This window comes from Biomphalaria glabrata, chromosome 11, assembly GCF_947242115.1.
Source record: "Biomphalaria glabrata chromosome 11, xgBioGlab47.1, whole genome shotgun sequence".
In the NCBI taxonomy this organism is placed as follows: domain Eukaryota; kingdom Metazoa; phylum Mollusca; class Gastropoda; family Planorbidae; genus Biomphalaria; species Biomphalaria glabrata.
In genome coordinates this window covers 32,436,953-32,457,112 of record NC_074721.1, presented here as the reverse complement: position 1 = coordinate 32,457,112, position 20,160 = coordinate 32,436,953, and the positions used below count along the sequence as shown (strand labels likewise).

At 34.3% G+C, this 20,160-nt stretch overlaps 2 protein-coding genes across 7 annotated transcripts in view; one reads left to right on the top strand and one right to left on the bottom strand.

Moving 5' to 3' along the window:
- LOC106055075 (uncharacterized) overlaps positions 1 to 17,185 on the top strand; it is a 25,858-nt gene extending 8,673 nt beyond the window's left edge. The window contains exons 3-5 of one of the 3 annotated variants that reach the window (XM_013211201.2): positions 165 to 424; positions 9,006 to 12,703; positions 13,891 to 17,185. In XM_013211201.2, coding sequence (XP_013066655.2) covers positions 165 to 424; positions 9,006 to 12,703; positions 13,891 to 13,962 — 4,030 coding nt within the window. In that variant the 3' untranslated portion in view covers positions 13,963 to 17,185. Of the gene's footprint in view, positions 1 to 164; positions 425 to 9,005 lie in introns of all 3 variants that reach the window. The other 2 variants (XM_013211200.2, XM_013211199.2) reach the window with 2 other exon arrangements.
- Positions 16,859 to 20,160, bottom strand: part of LOC106055078 (uncharacterized protein DDB_G0283697-like) — a 20,925-nt gene continuing 17,623 nt past the window's right edge. For all 4 annotated transcript variants that reach the window (XM_056004496.1, XM_056004497.1, XM_056004498.1 and 1 more), the window contains one exon: positions 16,859 to 18,410. In XM_056004496.1, coding sequence (XP_055860471.1) covers positions 18,212 to 18,410 — 199 coding nt within the window. In that variant the 3' untranslated portion in view covers positions 16,859 to 18,211. The remainder of the gene's footprint in view (positions 18,411 to 20,160) is intronic.

Below are 20,160 nucleotides of genomic sequence, written 5' to 3'. Positions count from 1 at the left end.
TATTGAATTTCATTCTAAATTAAATCCTGTGGGCTACGTTTACTACAAAATGGTTTGGCCCTAACAAAAAGCCACATAATTATACTTTCCGAAAACAAAAAAAAAACAAATCCACTTCCATTTTTATTAAGTATTTAAAGTTTTTTTGTTTTTTTTCTTTTCAGTCCTAGTGGTGTGTCTTTGCAGTCAGTGGAGCAAATATGTTCATATTTGTTAAGTGACATAACATGCAAATGTGGACTTCAGTGTCCACTTCATGTGGACAAGTATTTTAGCTTCGACCCTGAAGTTGAAAGTCAACCATGGAGCTTGACTTCCCCTAGCGGAGAAGATCTTCAAAGTCTTTGCCACCACAGCAGGGAGATAGTGGCCTTGGCAGCTTTCCACAGCTCTCAAGCTGAAGTTGCTGGTGAGCAGTCATTAGGTTAGTGGTACTCACTATGTTAACATAATCAGTATTGAAACAGAAAACTGAAAATAATTATCTACAGGTTTCCTTTAAGATTTAACTATCCATAAGATAATTCTGTAGATAGCACATGCCTTAGCCATACTCCAGCAGACTTAAGTCAACTTGAACCCATTATAAAATTTTCATTGCGCCATAGTAATGTGTGTGACATCTAAGCTTTTTTAGCACATCTGTCATTTCTTGGGGACTCATCTCAATTTGAGATTTTTAGAACCCATTATGAGCATCAATTTACAAAGTTTCATTGAGCTATTATAATGCTCTATATCTAAGCTCTTTTAGCACATCTGACATTACTTCGAAGGTTGTTAGTCAGACTCTTATTTTATTATATTTTTTTATTCGGGGTTCATTAACCCTTTTTTCTTCTAGTTATTTTCCACATTCTTATGGAATTATTTACTTGTCCCATTTGTCATGCACTATAACACTGACTACATAGTCATGTGAAACACTGCACTCATCCTTAATCTTCGGAATTGAGGACATTGCCTTAATAATGCCATGGTTAAACTTCATAACTTATCAGAAAATGTTATATTTGGTATAGAATTAATGGGGGAAGCGTTTCCTTTTTATATAAAACAAATGAACATTCATTGGACCAAAATTGATTTTAATTTTGTATTATAAAATTAAAAATGAATATTTGCCCACAAGTCACATAGATCTAGAGCAGTGGTCTTCAACAGGGACACTATCGCCCCAAAGGGGACATTTTCATGATTTTGGGGTGTGTTGGGAGCCAAAGGGGTGTTAGGGGGGCGCTGGGCACAATAAGGGGCGGTAAGGGGGCACTCGGCATAAAAGGGGAAATAAGAAAGTAAAGGTGCACTAAAACAGAACAAATATTAAAAATTCTTCAAAATTAATGCAGGCAAACTAAATATAGACAAATTATAGTTAGCTTGCTTCTAATTTAAGAACAGAAACAACGTTAGAAATTGAGTTCTGGAATCTCTTTTTCTATTTTTAAATTTATACTCTTTTGCTGTAATTGGAGGGTATTAGGATCCTTAGATCTGGTGTGCATAAATGTTCATGATTTGATAAACAAACTAGGTAATATGCCTTTTAGATAATAGTTTATTTTAGCTACATATGTTAATATATTGATATATAAATGTTAATTGAAAAAACAAACATTAAAGCTGGTGTGTAAAAGGATATTGTGAAGAGTTTTAGTGATTTGCCACTAGATAAAAAGTATTCCAATGTTCTACTTTCAATGACAGCATTATCAGATGTGGTTATGAAACCAAGTCAGCTTCATGAACATATAACAATATAAAAAAAAATTTAAGAATATTCGTGAACAATTATAAAAATCTACTATTCAGAAAATATTAAAAACAAAAACAGCAAAGCAGGATATGTTTTATTGGCCTCTTACAAAAATGCATAGCTTTATTTTTTATAGTCTTATGATAATGTTTGAAAATTGATTAAAGCTAAAATTAAAATTTTTGTAAACATATCGTACATAAAAATACTTTTGTTTTTGTTTTATTATTTATTATTGTATTATTTCAAAGTTGTCTAGTTATGTAGCTTATGACGACATATAGGGAACCATCAGTGGTTGGACACTACAATGGCTTCATAAGTAGTATAGAATAAAGAACTGATCTATTCAACTTGTGAGTTATGATACACAGGCAACATCTCAAGAAAAGTTTAGCCAGCAATTTCATTTCTATTTGAATCTAATTATTAAAATTGTAAGTAAAATACAAACCAATGCCGAAAATAAGCGCATCTTTCAACAGTTTTGTGAAACAAATGATGAGAAAGATGTTAGACTCTTGTTGTAATCTGAAGTTCACTGGATTTCGAAAGGGGTTTATTATTGCTCGTTTTGTTAAGCTAATAAACAAATTTTGAATTTTTTTTTTATTTTGAGAAACAGAAAGGTTTAACGGTTGGCCATGACTTAAAGCAGGTTAAAAAATTGTTTTACATGGTAGGCATCTAAGGCAAATGAATGAAATCAACCTCCGACTGCAAGGAAAGAAATGGACTTTCATTGATTATATAATTTTGTCTTTTATCGAGATATTAAATCTATTTTACAGTTTTCAGTCTCTTGTAACTATGTGAGATTGTGAATTACTGTCAAAAGAAATTGATATCTATGCAATTCAAATAACAATTCTCTTTGAAGAAATTATGATTCGCTTCTAGGATGTAAATAAATTTAAAAAAAAAATAATAATTTTTAAACATGTTACTATGTTCAAATTGAGTTGCAGGGAAAAATAGATTTACAAAATTATGTCTTCAGTTAAAAGAATGTTTACATAGGAGGCACAACAGAGATATTTTGCTGCACTTGAATGTTTCAGTAAAGTTCCAAAACTGTGGTCGAAAAAGCAATTATGTTTTAGCTTTTCCATCAACATACATGGTTAACCTAGATTTAGTGCGTAACTAACCTAATGAATAAGCAAAGAAATAAACTGGATGTAGCCACTAGAGAACATATTTGCCTTATTTGGCTAATTTAAAGCTTGAAATTTCTAATATTGTCAGACTGCAGGAGGCATGAGGTTCCCATTAGCTTAACTTCATTTTGTAGTGAATTTAGCAACAATAATGTTTATACTAAAAATAAAACTAAATTTACAATTAAACCTAAAAACAGTAGGCCCTAAAATTCAATAATTTAAAAGGGGACTATTCTTAGGATTTGAAAGAAAGTCATGACAATGAGATTAATTTTTGTATGTAATCACTGCAAATTGACATAATTTTTGTATAATAATAATAATGGCAATGTCTTTGATTCCGAAGATTAAGGCTGAGTGCAGTGTTTCACATAACTACGCAAACCCATTTGTGGCTTGCTTATTTTCCCGAATTTCGTGCAGACAAAGCCATTGTCTGCTGGCTGTCTATATAAGTTTTCTTTTTGTCTTTTGCATCCGACTTCAAAAATGTTTTTTTTTTTTTTGAGTCTCAAATGTTTGTCCCGTAGCTTTTGTGAGAGCTCTGCAACTGTCTCTCTCAGAGGCCATCTGCTGGCTAGGTACTTTCCTCTATGCCAATGAGGGTGAAAAGGCACCTTAGTGGATCATTATAGCACTTTGTTTTACGGGGGGCACCTCTGTAACGCTGTCCTCCTCTAAGCTCACCAAAGAAGATTGCTTTTGGCATGCAGCCATCTCCCATGTGGAATGTGTTATTGACAGCATAAAAACTAATAAATAAATGACTTTTTGTTTAAATTTAAATATTCTAAGATCCAGATGAATAAAAAAAACATTTTATGGTATTCATGCATATTTACTCATAACTTTATTATTAAAATTCTTTACAAACACTTAAAGGGAAATCTTGAGCTCATTATCCAAGTTACCCACATCGGAAAAAGCATGATCTAAAAAAAAAAAGGAAATTTCAAACATTCATACTTTGAAAAAAAATTGGTGAAAGGGGGAAAAGTTTGATGTTTAGCAAAAGGAAACTATTCAAGATTAAGTTTTAAGCAATTGAAAATATATATTATAAACCATTGTGGTGACACAGATGGGGGTAGTGCTGTGTGTGTTTTAGATTACGTAAATCGCCCCAGGCCAGCGCCAGACGAGCGGTCAACCGTGACGAGCGACCCGTGTTGTAAATACTACACACGCAAGTCACTGCGAATGTGATCAATCGGTGGTCAAGCGACGTTCCATCGGATTCTAGGAGGCCTGTAGGAACCCTATATAAGAGGGAGTGTGTTAAGAGTCAAGACGCTTCATGTTACCTCACAAGGTGACCAATACGAGGCGAAGTCAGAACCAGCACTGCGTGTGAACACAGTGTGTGGACAGTCAGTGTAATGTTGTTGCCAACTGTACAGTATTTGTGATGTATTTGAAATTAAACTGTTACTGTTACTTTGGAGCCCTGAGTGGTGAGGTTCATTGAGTTCGTTGTGTCGTGTGGTGCAGTTTGCAGAGAGCCTGGATAGTGAGAAACGTTACAATATGGAGGAGAAAAAAAGAAGGGAAAAAAAAGAATTTAAAGCAGCCTCGATCCAGGTTGTTTAAAAATTTGATGCTAGAGGATCATTCTATCCATTGACCTGACTGTAAAGCAAGGGAATCTTCTTTAGAAGCATATTGCTCAGGCATGGTTTCAAACACAAAGTGGTTGTATTGGAAAAGGTTAAAAAAAAAAAAAGAGGAGAGGCTATAGCTAAATGGCAAGGGCACCAATCAACTGTTATATGTAAGCCATTTTTTAGTACATCATTTTTAAACTAATATAAAAAAACACTAATATCATGTTTAATATTAACCAATGACTTAAATTCTGCCAAGTCACTGGTTTTCCTGGCTAGCTCAGGCAACCCATTCCATGCTCTAATAGCACTAGGGAAGAAGGAGTATTTGTACAAATTTGTCCTAGCATATGGGACGAGGAATGTGCCTTTATCTTTGTGTCTTTCAGAGTATTTTATTAAATTTTGTTTTTGTATTTGAAGATTCAGGTTCAGTGTTTTATGTATGATTGCTACTTTACTTTTGAGCCTTCTGTCCTGAAGGCTTTCTAAATTTAGTGATTTTACTAAAGGTGTTATTCTAGTCAAATGTGACTATTCGTTTGTTATGAATCTCACTGCTCTATTTTGTGTCTGTTCCAGTTTCTTAATGTTTTCTTGAGTTGAGGGGTCCCAAACGGAGGATGCATATTCTATTATTGGCCTAACCAAGGTTAAATAACATTTTAGTTTTATGTTCTTATTTGATTTATAGAAATTTCTTTTAATAAATCCTAATGCTTTGTTTGATTTTTTTGTAGTTTCATCAATATGTGGATTCCATGATAGTTTTTCATTTATTATAACACCTAGGTATTTTGCGTTTTTAGTCTGCGTTACTGGTTTGTCATGAATACGATAAGTGGAATTAATTTGTTTTAGTTTTTTTGTTACTAATATTAAAAGTGATTTGCAAGGGTGGCAAATTTCATAATTAGGTCACAAAATTTTAGTCTGCATTAATTTTTTTTTTTAAGTTCATTGAGAAAAATCTAAGACTATACATTAGTAGCAAAAAAAAATTGCATTTCAGGTTACAAACATTAAACTATTAATGGCTCATTAATAAATATTTCTTCCAAAATTTAACTCACCTCTTAAAAAATTGATTTTGTATAGCACAACATTTATGCTTATAGCATGCTCTCTGCCCTATCATCCAATCTCTTTTGTGGGCCAGTGCAGATAAGGTGTATCTGGGAGATTTCCATGCTGCCTTTTGGCACTTAGCAAACACAACTCAGCTCAAGTTTGTGTACAGCACACAAGCCTCCTTGATAGGTATCATATCGGTTGAAGCCTCTCCATAGCACATGCCACAAAATAATTCACATTCAAATGTTGTTTTTATTATGATCCACACATTCACTTCAAAGAACAACTGAAGGGGTTTAGGGGTCAAACGTGGATCACTGTAATAAATGTTTTTAGAATAATCATCCTTATAAAACATGCATGCAAAATAGTATATACCTTTTTTTTTTTTTTTAATTATTTAGATATAGCACTTTGATATGCATTTAAAAAAAGAAAACATTAATTCTTAATCAAACCCATTCGAGATTGGATATTTCCCAGAGAATCTAGGTCATATTACTTGATAGCTTATTGTTAGCTGGCTTTACCACTAGATATAGTCAAGTGTAGCACATTTTTGTCCACCGTACAATGTTGTTTTAGTCCACAATTGTTTAATGTATAATTTGTTAATGTGTTTAGACATAGGGTCAATCAACTATTGTAACGCATATGGTTGCAGGAACAGATCAAGAATCTAGTGTCCTGGTATTTATATTTTCTCCTCATTCCATACAGATAACACTTTGTCAAACAATGGAGAATTGTGAATTTTATAACAAACAGTGTGCTAGTTCTTAATGAAGACCGTTTGATTTCTAGATTCAGATAGAAATCTAGTGATTTTTAACATTACATTACTCAATCTTTTTTTCTCAGATCTTTATTGTTGTCCGAAGTAAATATTAAATGAATTAGATCTAGATTTCTCACAGGTATTGCACCTAGATCTAATGTTAGGCATCTCAGTATCTAGTGCAGGTCTAAAGGACAAAATAGTACCAAAGGTTTATTAAAAAGATATTAAAAATGTTTCAAGTAACAAGTAAAGGTTTGCTTAGTAACTGTAGTCAATAAACATTATTAGATATGCTTAAATTTAAACATTCATTTATATTCTTTATTTTAAATGCTAATATCAAGAATACATAGGGCATTAACAGGGCATTAAAAAATCTCTTGACAACTCATACATTTGTTTAAATTTTACTACTCCAAATATTGACATCTTACCCATTATAATCACCAGGCTGACTGATTTGTTAGCTGTATCATGGTTTGATGTTCCTTTTGGCACAAAGTGTGTGAATCAAGCAGAGCCATCCACTCGAATGGTTACTTTCTTATGGTTTCCTTCCATTGCTTCTTTATTACCACAGCATCTTTCAGACTCTTTGAGTTTCCATTTTGGTCACTTTCCATTCATTATGTTTTTGAGTTGCTAATATTAAATAGTAAGTTTATGGCATTTCTAATTTCCATGCTGGACAAATAGGATTTAGATAATACTTAATGCAGTATCTGTTTTCTGAAAATGTCATCTGTTTGCTTTATGAAACATTAACCCTTTCAGTGCATGGTTACTCCCAGGGAGTAAATTTGCTAGCACTGCTGGTTGAGACCTATTTTCTTTTAAAAATAAAACCAAATATGTTAAATTATATAATAAAATTAAAAAGTTGATATTTTTAGTAACCCTGCAGGTTTTTGTTTGACTCAATTGTTTCCATCAAAATAATTTGCACTGAAAGAGTCAATGATGATGGTCCATGGGAAATTGTTCTGGTCTGTTTCATTTATTCCGAGCTGCAGAAATACATTTTCCTGGTGTCAAGAGAACATACTTCATCATGTCAAAAAGCGTGCTTCTCAAATATAACAGGGTGGGACAAGCTGGTATTATCATGTGATGAAGCTGAAGTGTCAGAGACATTTGATGTGTCTGTACATCTGTAATAAACTTGATAGTTGTGAGATCATCATCTTGTAAAGCAGTACACCTTGTAGCGCCATTTGAAATTGTCTTGTAGAGTTGTGCGTAGCACTTGGAACCCTAAGATCACCTCGTATACGCCGTTCTGTCTGACAGGGGTTGAGACTCTGTTAAATTTGAAGTTAAGTTTTGCATTCACTTTCGGTGGACGCAGACACTACGGAATCGCGGGCTTGATGCATGGCCAAAGGCCGCACCATGGGGACCCCTGTCATTTTCCTTTAATCTACCAGGCTAAACATGTGGGACACACCATTTATGTAACGGCCCTTTGAGGGACGGTGCCTGGACTTTGACAGATAGCTGTGGGAGCTCTTTTACATCCCCGCACACAACCTCTTAGGCACTCCCATGGGAGCCTTGTTGTGCTAGTCGTCCCCTCTCACGAGCGTTTCCACCCGAGTGCCACAATGAGTCAGGGTAGCATGCCCAGGCTTTGTGTAGTACCTGATCGTGCAAAAGGTATCATCAGAATGATATTAAGAAACTTGGTAAATGCATTTTGGGAGAAATTTAGTCCTCTCTGTAATAAGTATGACAAATAGAAATGCATGGTCAGAGACGTATTAACTGTTGACCCAGTTGTTACTCATTAAATTAATTAAAAATTTCAATTTCAAAATAATCCAGTTCTCAAGGTTTTTTTTTTTGGTTTTTTTTACAAAGATCCAAAAGTTGTTTTAATATCTGAAATTGCAGACAATAATAATTTCCAACACTTAGACTGATACATGCCAAAGGAACCGCAAAATAAATGAATTCTTTATATCTCAGTACCAGTATAATTTTATTTTACAATGCAAGTGATGTGAGGCATTGACAAAAAAAATGACCACCTTCTTATCCTGCATGTCTGACACAGTGGTGTTTTAGTAAGGCATTAAAAAAATTTCACAGTGACTTGACTTTTTAACATGAAAAGACAGCAGTTCTTTGCATAATAGCAAACGTACATTCTCAACTGAGGTAAAAATAGACTTATCCCCGAATTGGTCAAGTTTACAGAAAAACCTAATGTCACTTCCCTGAAACAGTTACACCATCAGTTTCTGTATTATATATAAATATTAGGTTCTTATATAGCGTATCATCTTAATATATATTCTTATCTTCTAACATCATGTCCTTTCAACTTCCCTTCCCACTTCTAAAAGCAAAAACATCTTTATTTTGTTGTCATTGTTCAAGTCTTTTTACAATTTTAAAGACATTCGTGTGAATAGCAATGTATTGGTACACAGGACAACATAAAACACATCAAGGCAGCATCATGGTTTCTTTTTCTGAAAACTGGCTAGAAGTAATTCCATGTTTATCCTTTAGAATTTATAAGATTAGGAAGATAATTTTTAAAAGAAGTTTGACTTGTTAAAATAATATGTAATTCAGAGATAACAATACCTCAAAAAAAAATTATATCTTGTCTTCAACAGATCCTATTTTACTAGGAAAGAAAAGGCAAGAGAGGAAATCAGTTCCTGCAGGAGATGAATTGATAGTCTCACCATTGAAAAGATTGAAATCTAGTATTACTAAAGCTGTGAATAAACATGCAATGTACCTAGGAAACACTCAACAGATACCATTTTCTCAAGAATCACCAGTTCAAGAAAATTGCCTTTTGGGAAATGCAGAAGTACACGTTACCAACAGAGATGCTTCTTCCTTGGGCAATCCAGCCATGATTGGTAGTAATAATGGTGTTGGCAGTCAACCAGCTAATTTTTTTACCAGAGGCTCTGCCAGTTCTGGAGAAAAAGAGCATTTTGTTTGCAAAACTGAGAACAAACAAACATTCCAGGTGGACTACCAGCAAGCTGTTCAAACGAGTTCAAGGCAGATGTTAGTAGGTGAGGTTGGAAATGAGTTCTGTGATCAAAGAAGGGGCAGGGAGCCCAACCTGCAGTCTCCTTTGAGCAGGCAAATGGCTGCTAAAGAAAAAGATATATCCCAGCTAGAGCACCAGTCTACTTTTGGGAAGGGCCCAAGCATGTTTTACCAAAACCAAAAGTATCTTAATAGTGCACAGTCTGCACCACAAGTCAATGAAGGGTTTAAACAATCTATATGGCAGTGTACCAGCCCAAGCAGGACTTCATCTTTTCCCCACTTCCAAAGTAGCCCTAAACCAACATATCAGTCAACTGCTGGTTTTAATCATGCAAACTATGTCCATTCACATACTGCCAACTTTGTTCAACACAGCACTCCCCAGCAACAGCTACAACAGCTTGGTGGACAAGCTTGGCTTGATCCTAAAAAAATCAAGTCCAAGAGGCCCAAAAGTAAAAAGGAAAAACAAAAACAAATAAATAGCATTGTGGACAGGAGCTCTCCCTGTGCAAAATTAATTGGTAAAGCAGCACAGCCTTCCACAGCTGTTTCTTTTTTGGACAATCCCACAGTATTTGTTGAACAGCAAACAGCCATTATAAACAATTCTATAGCATCATGTCAGTTAAATTGCAGTTCCCCAACTCCTCCTAGGTCAGACACTGCCAAGCAGATTACATTTATGTCCTCTCCAGATCCTGGCAAAACTGTGAAAAAGTCCCTATTTAAACCAGAAGAAATTGATTTAGAGATAAAATCAGAAAGTGATGATCAGAAGAGTGTGTATGAGATGGATAGTAGTAAGAGTTTCTCTGATACACATGAAAACAATGACTCAGCATACCTAAGTCAGGTAGGAAGTAGCCAAGATAGGTCAGATTCTGAAACTTGTCTAGACAATAAGAGTGATGTTTATGATTTTAATATGTCCGAAGATAAGGATTGCAAGCACACACCAGTCAATGTGCTTGTCTCGGAACATGGTGAGACAGATGAGGATTCTTCACAGTTTATTACTGCTCAGACTAAAAGTCCATCTGCTGTCAGCAAACTCTCTGAGAAAAAGATCTCTAAACTGAAGTCTAAAGTAAAACCTTGCCAGATCAAAAAGGAAGCTGTTAAACAAGAGGTAGAACTTATCAAGAAAATGTCAGTCTCCAGTTTGAATGGAGATGTGACACAGTTACTGAGCAGCAACAACTTGAATATTACAGCCCTCCAACAAGTTCTGGCCCAGTGCAACAATGCAGAAACAGCTGAACAGCTTAAAGTCATTCAGCAAGCTATTTCACAGGGGACTGGTGTAGGTCTGGAATTTCCTGCTAGTAGCCTGCTGTCAGCAGCTGCCAGGGCACAGCTTAATTTGCAGAACAATGGTGCTAGTTTGTCTACAGTTCAGATAAATAAGAATGAAGGAATGCCCACCACATGTATAAGTATGGTTAGCAGTGGTGGAGCAAAGAGTGTAGTTACTTCCAGTACAGCCTGTGGATCTATCACAAATGCAACAATCTCACAACTTCAGCAGCATCCACATCAACCTTCTCCATGCATACAGCAACTCAGCAATAACCCAAACCTTTTAGGTAACATGATGCAACTACAGCAATTAACTTCAGGTAACTTCACCATGAACATGATTCTGCCAGTTTGTGGTCAGGGTCAGACATTTACGTCAGACTCTATCCATACTGCGACCTTTGGCCCTGAACATGATCACAAGACACCAATAGCTGGATCTGGAAATATGAACCCATTGATGGCCCAAGGTATTCTCACTGCAGTTTCCCGCTCCCCAGAGCTTGGTTCTCAATTGAAACTGTCTGTTGCATCTGTCATCCCTTCCAGCCTTGGCCCACAGTGCACCCAGGACACCACCATGTTGTTGAACAATTTTGGTCCACGGATGATCATGAACAATGCAATGCCACCTGTCTCTGTATCAGTTGTGACTAATGTCACAAAGTCTTTGGCCCAGGTAGTACCCACTATTGGCATTAACCAGACTGTGTTTAACACTCAGCAGGTGACACCACAGCTCATCAATGCTCAGCAGGGTGGGCCACAAATAATAAACACTTCTGCCACAGGCCCTGGGGCGCACATGATGAATACTTCTCAGGGTGGCCAGGTAGTGGGTTCAGCTCCTCAAGGGGCACAGCTGGTCAACAATACATCTCAAACCACTCAGATAATGAATGCACTCTCTGTCCAAAGCCTGAACAATCAGCTGCTTATCACCAACCCCATTCAACAGGTGTCTCCTACCAATTCTATTTCACAGCTCTCACCAGCTATGGCTGCACAGATTCTTGCCCAGGGCCAGCAGCATCTTCAGCAGATGTCACCTTCTTTCTTACAGGGCCACTTACAAAAACAGACTCAGAATGCTGTCATTGGAGGTCAGAATATGTTTGCTAGTGTGTCTTTGCCAACATTGACAGTCACCTCTGACCACAATGATGTTTTAGTCAACTCAATAGCACAGTCTGGCATCATTAATAATTTTCAGAACAATGCAAGGTCAGATGACCAGCTGGACAAGGCAGAGATAAATATCTCTCAGGTAAAAGACACTGTATCCATGGCTAATCCATCTTTATATGCATCAACAAGCCAACCAGTGTTTGTTATACCTCAACCTAATGCCAATCCCATGATGCAAGTTTTGGGCACGTCTCAACAGTTGGGCTCAGCCACAAATCTAACAACAGACCTAAACAATCTCACTCAAATATTCAGCCAGTCCATAGATCATAATCAGCTACAAAACTTGATGAGTGCTGGTTTTAATCCCATTAATTTCCAACAGATGATGGGTGCTGTTAATCTAACTGGGGTGCAGCAACAACAGCAGCAGCAGCAACTGCAGTTGCTTCAATTGCAACAGCTATTGTTGCAACAGATTCAGAACCAAGGTCAAAATATTCATGGCATTTCACTGCCCCTGAACCAGAACTCAAGTCCAAACCAAGCTACTTTAGGGACCCAAACTATTATGAACACTGTTGTACCCCAGAGAAGTCTGCACCTGAACTCAGTGATGGACATCAATGCACTGCACTCCAGCCTGTCCCCAGTGGCTCAGAGCTACCAGAACCAGCTATCTCCGGCTACTGCCCAGCTTCAGCACATCTCTCCTGCAGCTATAACTGTCCACCAGGTCACGTCAGTCAACACAGGTGGGGCTGTTGGTGTCATACACAACACTGGAGTCCCTGGTTTGATGCAGGCTTCAGCTAAAAGTCTACCTTCTGTAGTAGCCACAGTCCAGTCCCAGCAGATAGCCTCAGACCAGGTAATACCTATTAACAAAACCCCAACACTAGCTCCCTCAGGTATCCTAACTCAGGAGTCCAGTTCAACACCACTTTCTGTCCAGACTACAATCACTAGCACTTCAAAAACTTTAACAGTTCCTGGAACAAAATTAGCTCAATCCAGTAAAACCTCAAAATCTAAATCAACGAAATCTAAAAAAACGGATAGTAAAAAGCTTGATCCTGAGTCTGAAAGAAATGAAGAAGATATAGCGGCTACAGTGCAGCAAATTTTAGCAGAAGCTGTGCAGCAACAGAAAGAATTGATTCTGGCAGCTAAAAATCAACCCCCACCACCTCCAAAAAGCAAAAGTAAGAAATCTCAAGTGCGAGCAAAATCAAGCTTAGTCAAAGAGCATGACCTAGGAAAGCTGGTGAGCATATCAGATGAAACTTCTTTTATAAAATCAGAAGGTATTTGTCTCCAAGAGAAGATGTTTGATTCTTCTGTAAAGTGTTCAGAGAGTGTAGACTTGACTAATAGCTACACTCCACCTATGACCTTATCTAGTCACTGTGAAGTTAATCCACCACCAGGGACATTTCCTAACCATATCAAGATATTAGCAGCACCCCCTCATCTCATACAGTCGTCTGCACCTTTGTCACATGTTCAAGCACCCCATCACAGCACTACTCTCCTGACTTGTCTAAACACTGCCTCTAGTTTTGTAGAGCAGACATTGAATGAGACTACAAACCTTGTCCCCAGTGGTGTGGTAAACTCTACTGTCAAGAAATCTGGCCTGTCTCTCAAAGACCACCTGTCTTCTATCATTTCTAGAGATAAAGATGGAAATCACAAGAAATCTGGTGGGGGATCTGGTCAAAAGCAAGGGAAAAGTAAGATCCTGATTGAACCTCGCCTTGTAACTTTACAGGCTGGGCCTGTTTTAAATGGCGATGCAGCATCTTCTCAGAAGACATTTAGGAAATCAATCAAGTGACGTTCTTTTAGACTCCAAAATTGTATATACGATTAGGTTCCTCTATTAATCAGACTAATTTTACGAATAACTTTTATTCTCAGATTCTCTAACAGTTAGCTAAATCTCAAATGAACATTGAGTAAGGCAGAATTGATATATGCATAAACCATTTTTTTTAGGTACATGTTTAAGAAAGCTTGCACTACTAATCTCAGTTTTTCTATTCAACTTTTTAGTTTCCACATAGAAGTAGTGAGCACTACTTGAGACCTGAGAGCTACCAGCAGCTGGGCCAAATTCTGACTTGAAGATGTGCAAACCAGAATGCAAACCATAGTCCTATAAAAATGTATTTTTACTTACTGCATGTAGTGCTTATATGTTTGAAGACTCAGTTAGGTCTAGGACCTATAGAAGTGAGTAATAAGGTACTATGATTATTCATATTAAGGCTACTTGAAACAATAGCTTTTACAAAAGTTTTAAATAAATATAATCTCCAAAGAGCAAATCCTGAGCATTCAAGATTGGTGTATTCTAGGTTTTATTATGTTCAACAAATTGGTCTCAATAATATGGTTTTGCCTATATTCATTAAATTTTTGTTTTTAATTAAATGTTACAAATACACATTTTTAAGACAAATGTCATCTCCTAATCTAATTGTTTCATCTAGAGACTGTCATTGCTTTAAATTACTATGTAGCTTATTTGAATATTTTAAAAAAGGTCATGTCAACTTTATTTTCATGTTACACATATTTGAAACATTAACAGCACATTTTATGTGGGTTTTTTTTTTTTTTTAATAAGTCTGCATAATAACAGACAACGCAAATATTATTTTGTATTTCATTCTTTCCGACAAGAGATAATGAATAGATGTGGCTTGTGTGTTTGGGATCGTGATCATTTGGACTATCATCACTCAATTTGAAATGTTTGTTGATTAAATCTGGGTGTTGTATGTTTGCCAGGGTAGTGTGAGTTGCACATAGCATTTCAAGTCATGTATATAAACCATTGCTTAATTTATTACACTCTCATGTCTGCGCATAAATGAATTGTTCTCAAAAAGTTCCTACCTACATGCCATAATGCTTTTGTCCCTATTATAAAATTTTCAATGACTCAGAATTTTAGAAATAGACTGTTCACCCATTGCAGGAATTGGGATTGGGCAATATCCATGTTAATGCAAAGTTTTACTTTATTAGAGTTAAGATGGTTAAGAAAGTTGGACTGTTTCATGGACCATGTGACTTGCAACATTTATACTTCTTGTATTCAAGTAAATAATATTTCCCTCCTGCTTCTTTTTGTTATGAATGTTGTATAAATACATATAAATATATATATAATAATAATCCTCATCACACACTTTCAATAATACAAACTATTGAGTTCACTGTATGTACACAGTACATAGTATTTGTTTTGTATAGATAATAGTATTTCTTATCATTGCTAAATGGCATTTTTAAAACTTTGAACAATTGTGATTATATTATAATAATTTTTGTTTAAATATTATAATTAAAAGTTTTATTACATTTTTTTTCTTTTGTACTATGAAATTGTGATCACCATTGCTGTTTTTTTTTTTTTTCTCTCGGTTTCTTTCTTCCAAAACCTGTTGGATCGTTATGACTAATGTTTAATTGGCCCTCTGACAACAATTCCATTCTCATTATTAAAAACTGTTATTATGTTACATGTTTTTATTTTTTTTTTTTCTATTTCCAATGTTTTTACTATGAATCTACATTACACTACAACACTGGAGGTCAAAAACTTGTGATTTTGTTGTTAAAAAAATTATTTGGTTGTGTTCTGTGCAATTATGACTTAACTACAAAAAAAAAATGTGGATTTTTTTTTTTAACTTAAAAGGATTATATGAATAAAAATCAAAGATATTGAGTTTTATTTTCACCCAAACTATTAGCTAATTAACTAAGTTCTTTGTAATTATGTCATGTTTTACTTACATACCTTTTTGGCTTAAGTATCCTCACAATGGATTTAATCTTTATGTATTTGTTGGCTCTAAGCCAAAATGTACTTTTTAATCATTCACTTTCTATGAGTGATCCAACTCAGACATTAAGTTCTTGGTGTTGATCAAATCACTCCACAAAATTTCATTCATTGTAAATGTAGTGGGCTTTATTCAAACTAATTGTCCAGAAATTAAAATTTGTCGATTAAACATGAAACAAATGTTCTGAGAAGGTTATTGGGTTTTAAAAAAATGTTTGTTAACTCTAGTATTAGTATACGTGTTAATTGTATTATTTTTATTTAATGTATCCCAGAAATGAAACTATCGAGTGCTTATCTTTCCGTTATCCTTTTTTTTTTTTTAATTTGAGAAATTTTAGTTAGCAAGGATTTCTTTTCTAGGTTTTTTTTGTTTTTTTTTTCATTTGATCTTGTTTAAGCATTAAGATGATTTATTGGGAAAATGTTAGGCGTTAGTAATTTGTATAAGTTTGTACATTTTTTTTATTTATATCTTCAGCGTCCTTATGGAGAATACTCAAATAATATGTTTAAAGCATTTTTTTTCATCCAAATTTATCTTCAAACTTGAGCATTTTGAAACGCCTGAGCTGGAATAGTATTTTGTGATTATATCTTACATTTCAGTCAATTATTTTAATGTCGTGATGTTTTTTTAATTTAGCAGTCACCTATGTGGTAAGGTATTAAACCAGTTGTAACTGGTTACGTCTCTGTCATCACACTGTGTCCTGAAGTGAAATCCCCTGTGTAACTGATTCAGTTGGACACAATCATCAATGGACATTTTCCATGCGTCAAATTCAAATGTGCCATTCTCCCTCCGTGTGATTATTTAATATTTAAAATGATGTATATTGAATGCTTTTTTTTTCTCTCTCTTTATATTTGACTTGGGATTTAGATGAATAATTTTCTCTTTTTCAAATTCTTTGTATCACTTGTCAAATGATTTTCTTGGAGCTACATCTTCATTACATGTATGTATGGGGAGTCTTGTCCACTGTATATGTATATGCTGAGATGATCTTATGCAGAATATATCAATATTATTTCATTAAATTATAGTTTAAATGTTAATGAATTTTGTAATAAAAATTACACTTTCTATTTCTTTTTCTCTGATAATAACAATTGTACATATACTTCTGAATAATTGTCTCGGTAATGAGAGGCATGTTTTGTTTTTTTTTTTGTTGTTTTTTTTTTAAATTAAATTATTTCAACAACTCATGTCTACTATAACACTAGGAGTTGAGAGAGTTCTGTGATCAGTTTTACTACTGTCAACTAGAGGCTTTGTGGCCTTGACCCAGCCATGACTTCCTTTAATATAAGAGTGAGTGAGTCTGACAAGTTGTGAACTTTATTTTTTTTTTGTCCAATTAGAAACCACTGTGAGAAGAGAGAGGTCATTATGTTAAACATTGAATTAGGTCACATGTACATTGTGTCAATGTTCTGGACAGACAGCCATTAAAGTCAATTGTTTTGCTGCTACATTGATTGCTTGTTTGCTTATCATTTATTCTTTCCATTCTTTTAAATACAAAGCTGCGAATGTAAAATAACTTGGACCAGATTTTATGTTAAATGCCTTGCCAAAAGAGAAAAAAAAGTGGTACACACATATATGCCTTTAACAAGTTACATTTTTTTCTAATTTCGTAGTTTCAATTAGTCTCTGAAATGTCCCCAGGTTTTACTGTCAACTACAAAGATGCCTTAGTAATTAATATTTGTGAACTAATCTTTGTAATACTCATTATTTTAAAAGCTGGTAACTTAAAATACATTAGTTACCTAGATAGATGTTCATGAGATAAAGATTGGCTAATAAGAAATTTAAACTTTAATACGAGGGGATAGGGGGAAAACAAATTTCATAAATTAATTTTTTTTTTAAATTCAATGACCCATAACTTGATACCAGTGAATTTAATGTTTTTATTTGTTCATTAGATTGAGCAAAAGTGATAAGTATTAATTTTATTCTTGTTGCTAGCATTCATTATCTCTAATAATAGTCTTCAAGTAATGTGTTCATTGTAAACAATTTGGCTAAAGTGATGTACAGTACAAATCAATTAATTACTCTAAAAGGCACTTAATAATTTTTTTCTTATTTTTTATATCTATGATTATGTCATCTGGCCAGCCCCCTTCCCTACCCTACTCCATACTATGAATTGGATCCTCATTGCATTGCTAAATTGTCACTCTGCCCATGTCACTACTGAAAACATTAAAACGGTTTTAATGGCATTTTTAGTTTAATAAATTTAAAAAAATAATAATTTAAATCAAATGTATGGAAGAAATTGAACCTTATTCAAAAGAACACATCCACACACTTTTGTTCAGAATAAACATTGACATTTGATTGCACAACCAACAAAGTGTTAACTTACATAAGCTGCAACATCTGGTTCAGCATGTTGATTAAAACTTATAACAATTATGACTGAGACAAATGTACAATAGGTTGAGAATGTATTCATACATATATATTTTTATGTTCCTTTTTCACTTCTAAAAATCATCCAGTTTTTTAATCTCCTCTGCTAAATCGATTTTTGTATCTGGGTTAATAAATTCAGGGGAGTCGCCACCAAATATCATTTGAAGGATAGTTCTAGCAGGATTCTGGGCCACTTTTGATTGTTCAGATATTGTGTTCAATTCCTTTTCTTTATCTTCTTTTTCCTCCAAGTCTGTACTTTCATCAGAGCTGTAACAAGAAATTCTGTTATTTCTTACAAACATCTGAAATTTCATTGTAGCTACTTAAGTGGTTAGGACTGCACTATATAGTACTATTTGATATCCTGCTGAAGCTGGATATTAAAATATATCTACATGTCTTATAAATAGCTTGTTTTACTGAACATTTTGCAAAACTTCTAAATAACATACCTATATTAAAATAATTTTTTTGTTACCTTATTGTTTTAAACTCCATTACTAATTGATGAATTAATTAAACACCAATTATTAACAGATAGGCCTATGACCTATCACAAACTAATCTGTGTAATGTAAGATGATGTGCATATTACGAGGCCAGCAACTGTAAAGTGGGATGGTCAATGTAGAATACATAAATGGATATTAAACTAATGTAAAGCTCTCAATGGTAAAATGCAATAAGGGTTTGGTGGGTGAATATATATGTAGATGTATTTGTTCATGTATTTTAGACCATCAATTGGTCATAATAATAATAATCTTTATTGTATGTTAGGAAATTTGTTTTACAATTCGACCATTACACCAAACAAAACATTGTAACTAGAAAAAAAAACAAAATGTACATTCACACCAGACTCGCTCATAATTTTACATGTGAAAAATTTATATCAGATTGTTTCTATTTAATGATTTGATTGCCAGGGGGAAAAAAAGAGTCCTAAATGCTACTGATAAAGTCATTGGCAAAAAAACAAACCCCATTTGGGCAGCTTTTTGAGACAAACATCCATAATAAAAAGCGAAATAGATTCTAGAAATAAAAAATCACCCTTTGGGTCAGGATTTTGTGATTTTACCATCACAAAAGAGATACAAAACACTGATAGCAAAGACTTGTATTTAAAAGGCCATGGACCCCTTATGGTCCTGGCAGCTAGGGATAGATACTGATAGTTATTTAGGTCTAAGAGCAATAGAAAAACCAACTCATGAGAAAAAAAATTCACCCATCCATACACTCCCTACCCAAAAAGTAAATAGCCTGTGTCCAACTAATTTTAACGATATGATCAAATAGACATGCACATGTAGGCCTACTATATTATGTATAGACAATGACTGTGATGACCACCATGGATCAATTTCTTTTATATGAGATTTTAAACTTTACTGTGAGATTTTCCATTATATAATTAGTTAATAGAATAAAAAAAAATGAAAGTAGCCTTTTTTTTGTTTTTAAAGTTTTAATTCAAGGCAAATATATACACACACACACCCTTTTTTTTATTTTATGGTGCAAGAACGTATGTAAAAAACATCTTCCTTGTTACTGTTTTTATTGTGGAGATTTCTACAATGATAAAAGATTGAACCGTAGGCCTATAATATAAGATAGATTAGCTAGATCTAGACCAAACAAACCCCCCTCAAAAAAAAATGAAATTTGTCAAAAATTAATTATTTTTTTATTTTAGTTTAACTATTATTTTTTGTTTAAATTTGTAATTAACATTTAGTTGAACTATTTTATTTTTAGTTTATAATTAGATCTAATTTTTTTTTTTTTAATTTAGTTCAGTTCCCATCACTAATGAAATACAGTTATATACTGGTACTGGTAGTTAGTATAACAATAGGCCATGCTAGTAGGCCGGTGTCATGTACTCACAGCCCACTAATTATTGACATTTATCTCCAAATAAGCCAACTTAGTTCCCAAACAGTGTCAACAGGTTGTCTTTATGTGGTCACATGTCTATCTATAAACTCAATATGATGGACTAAAC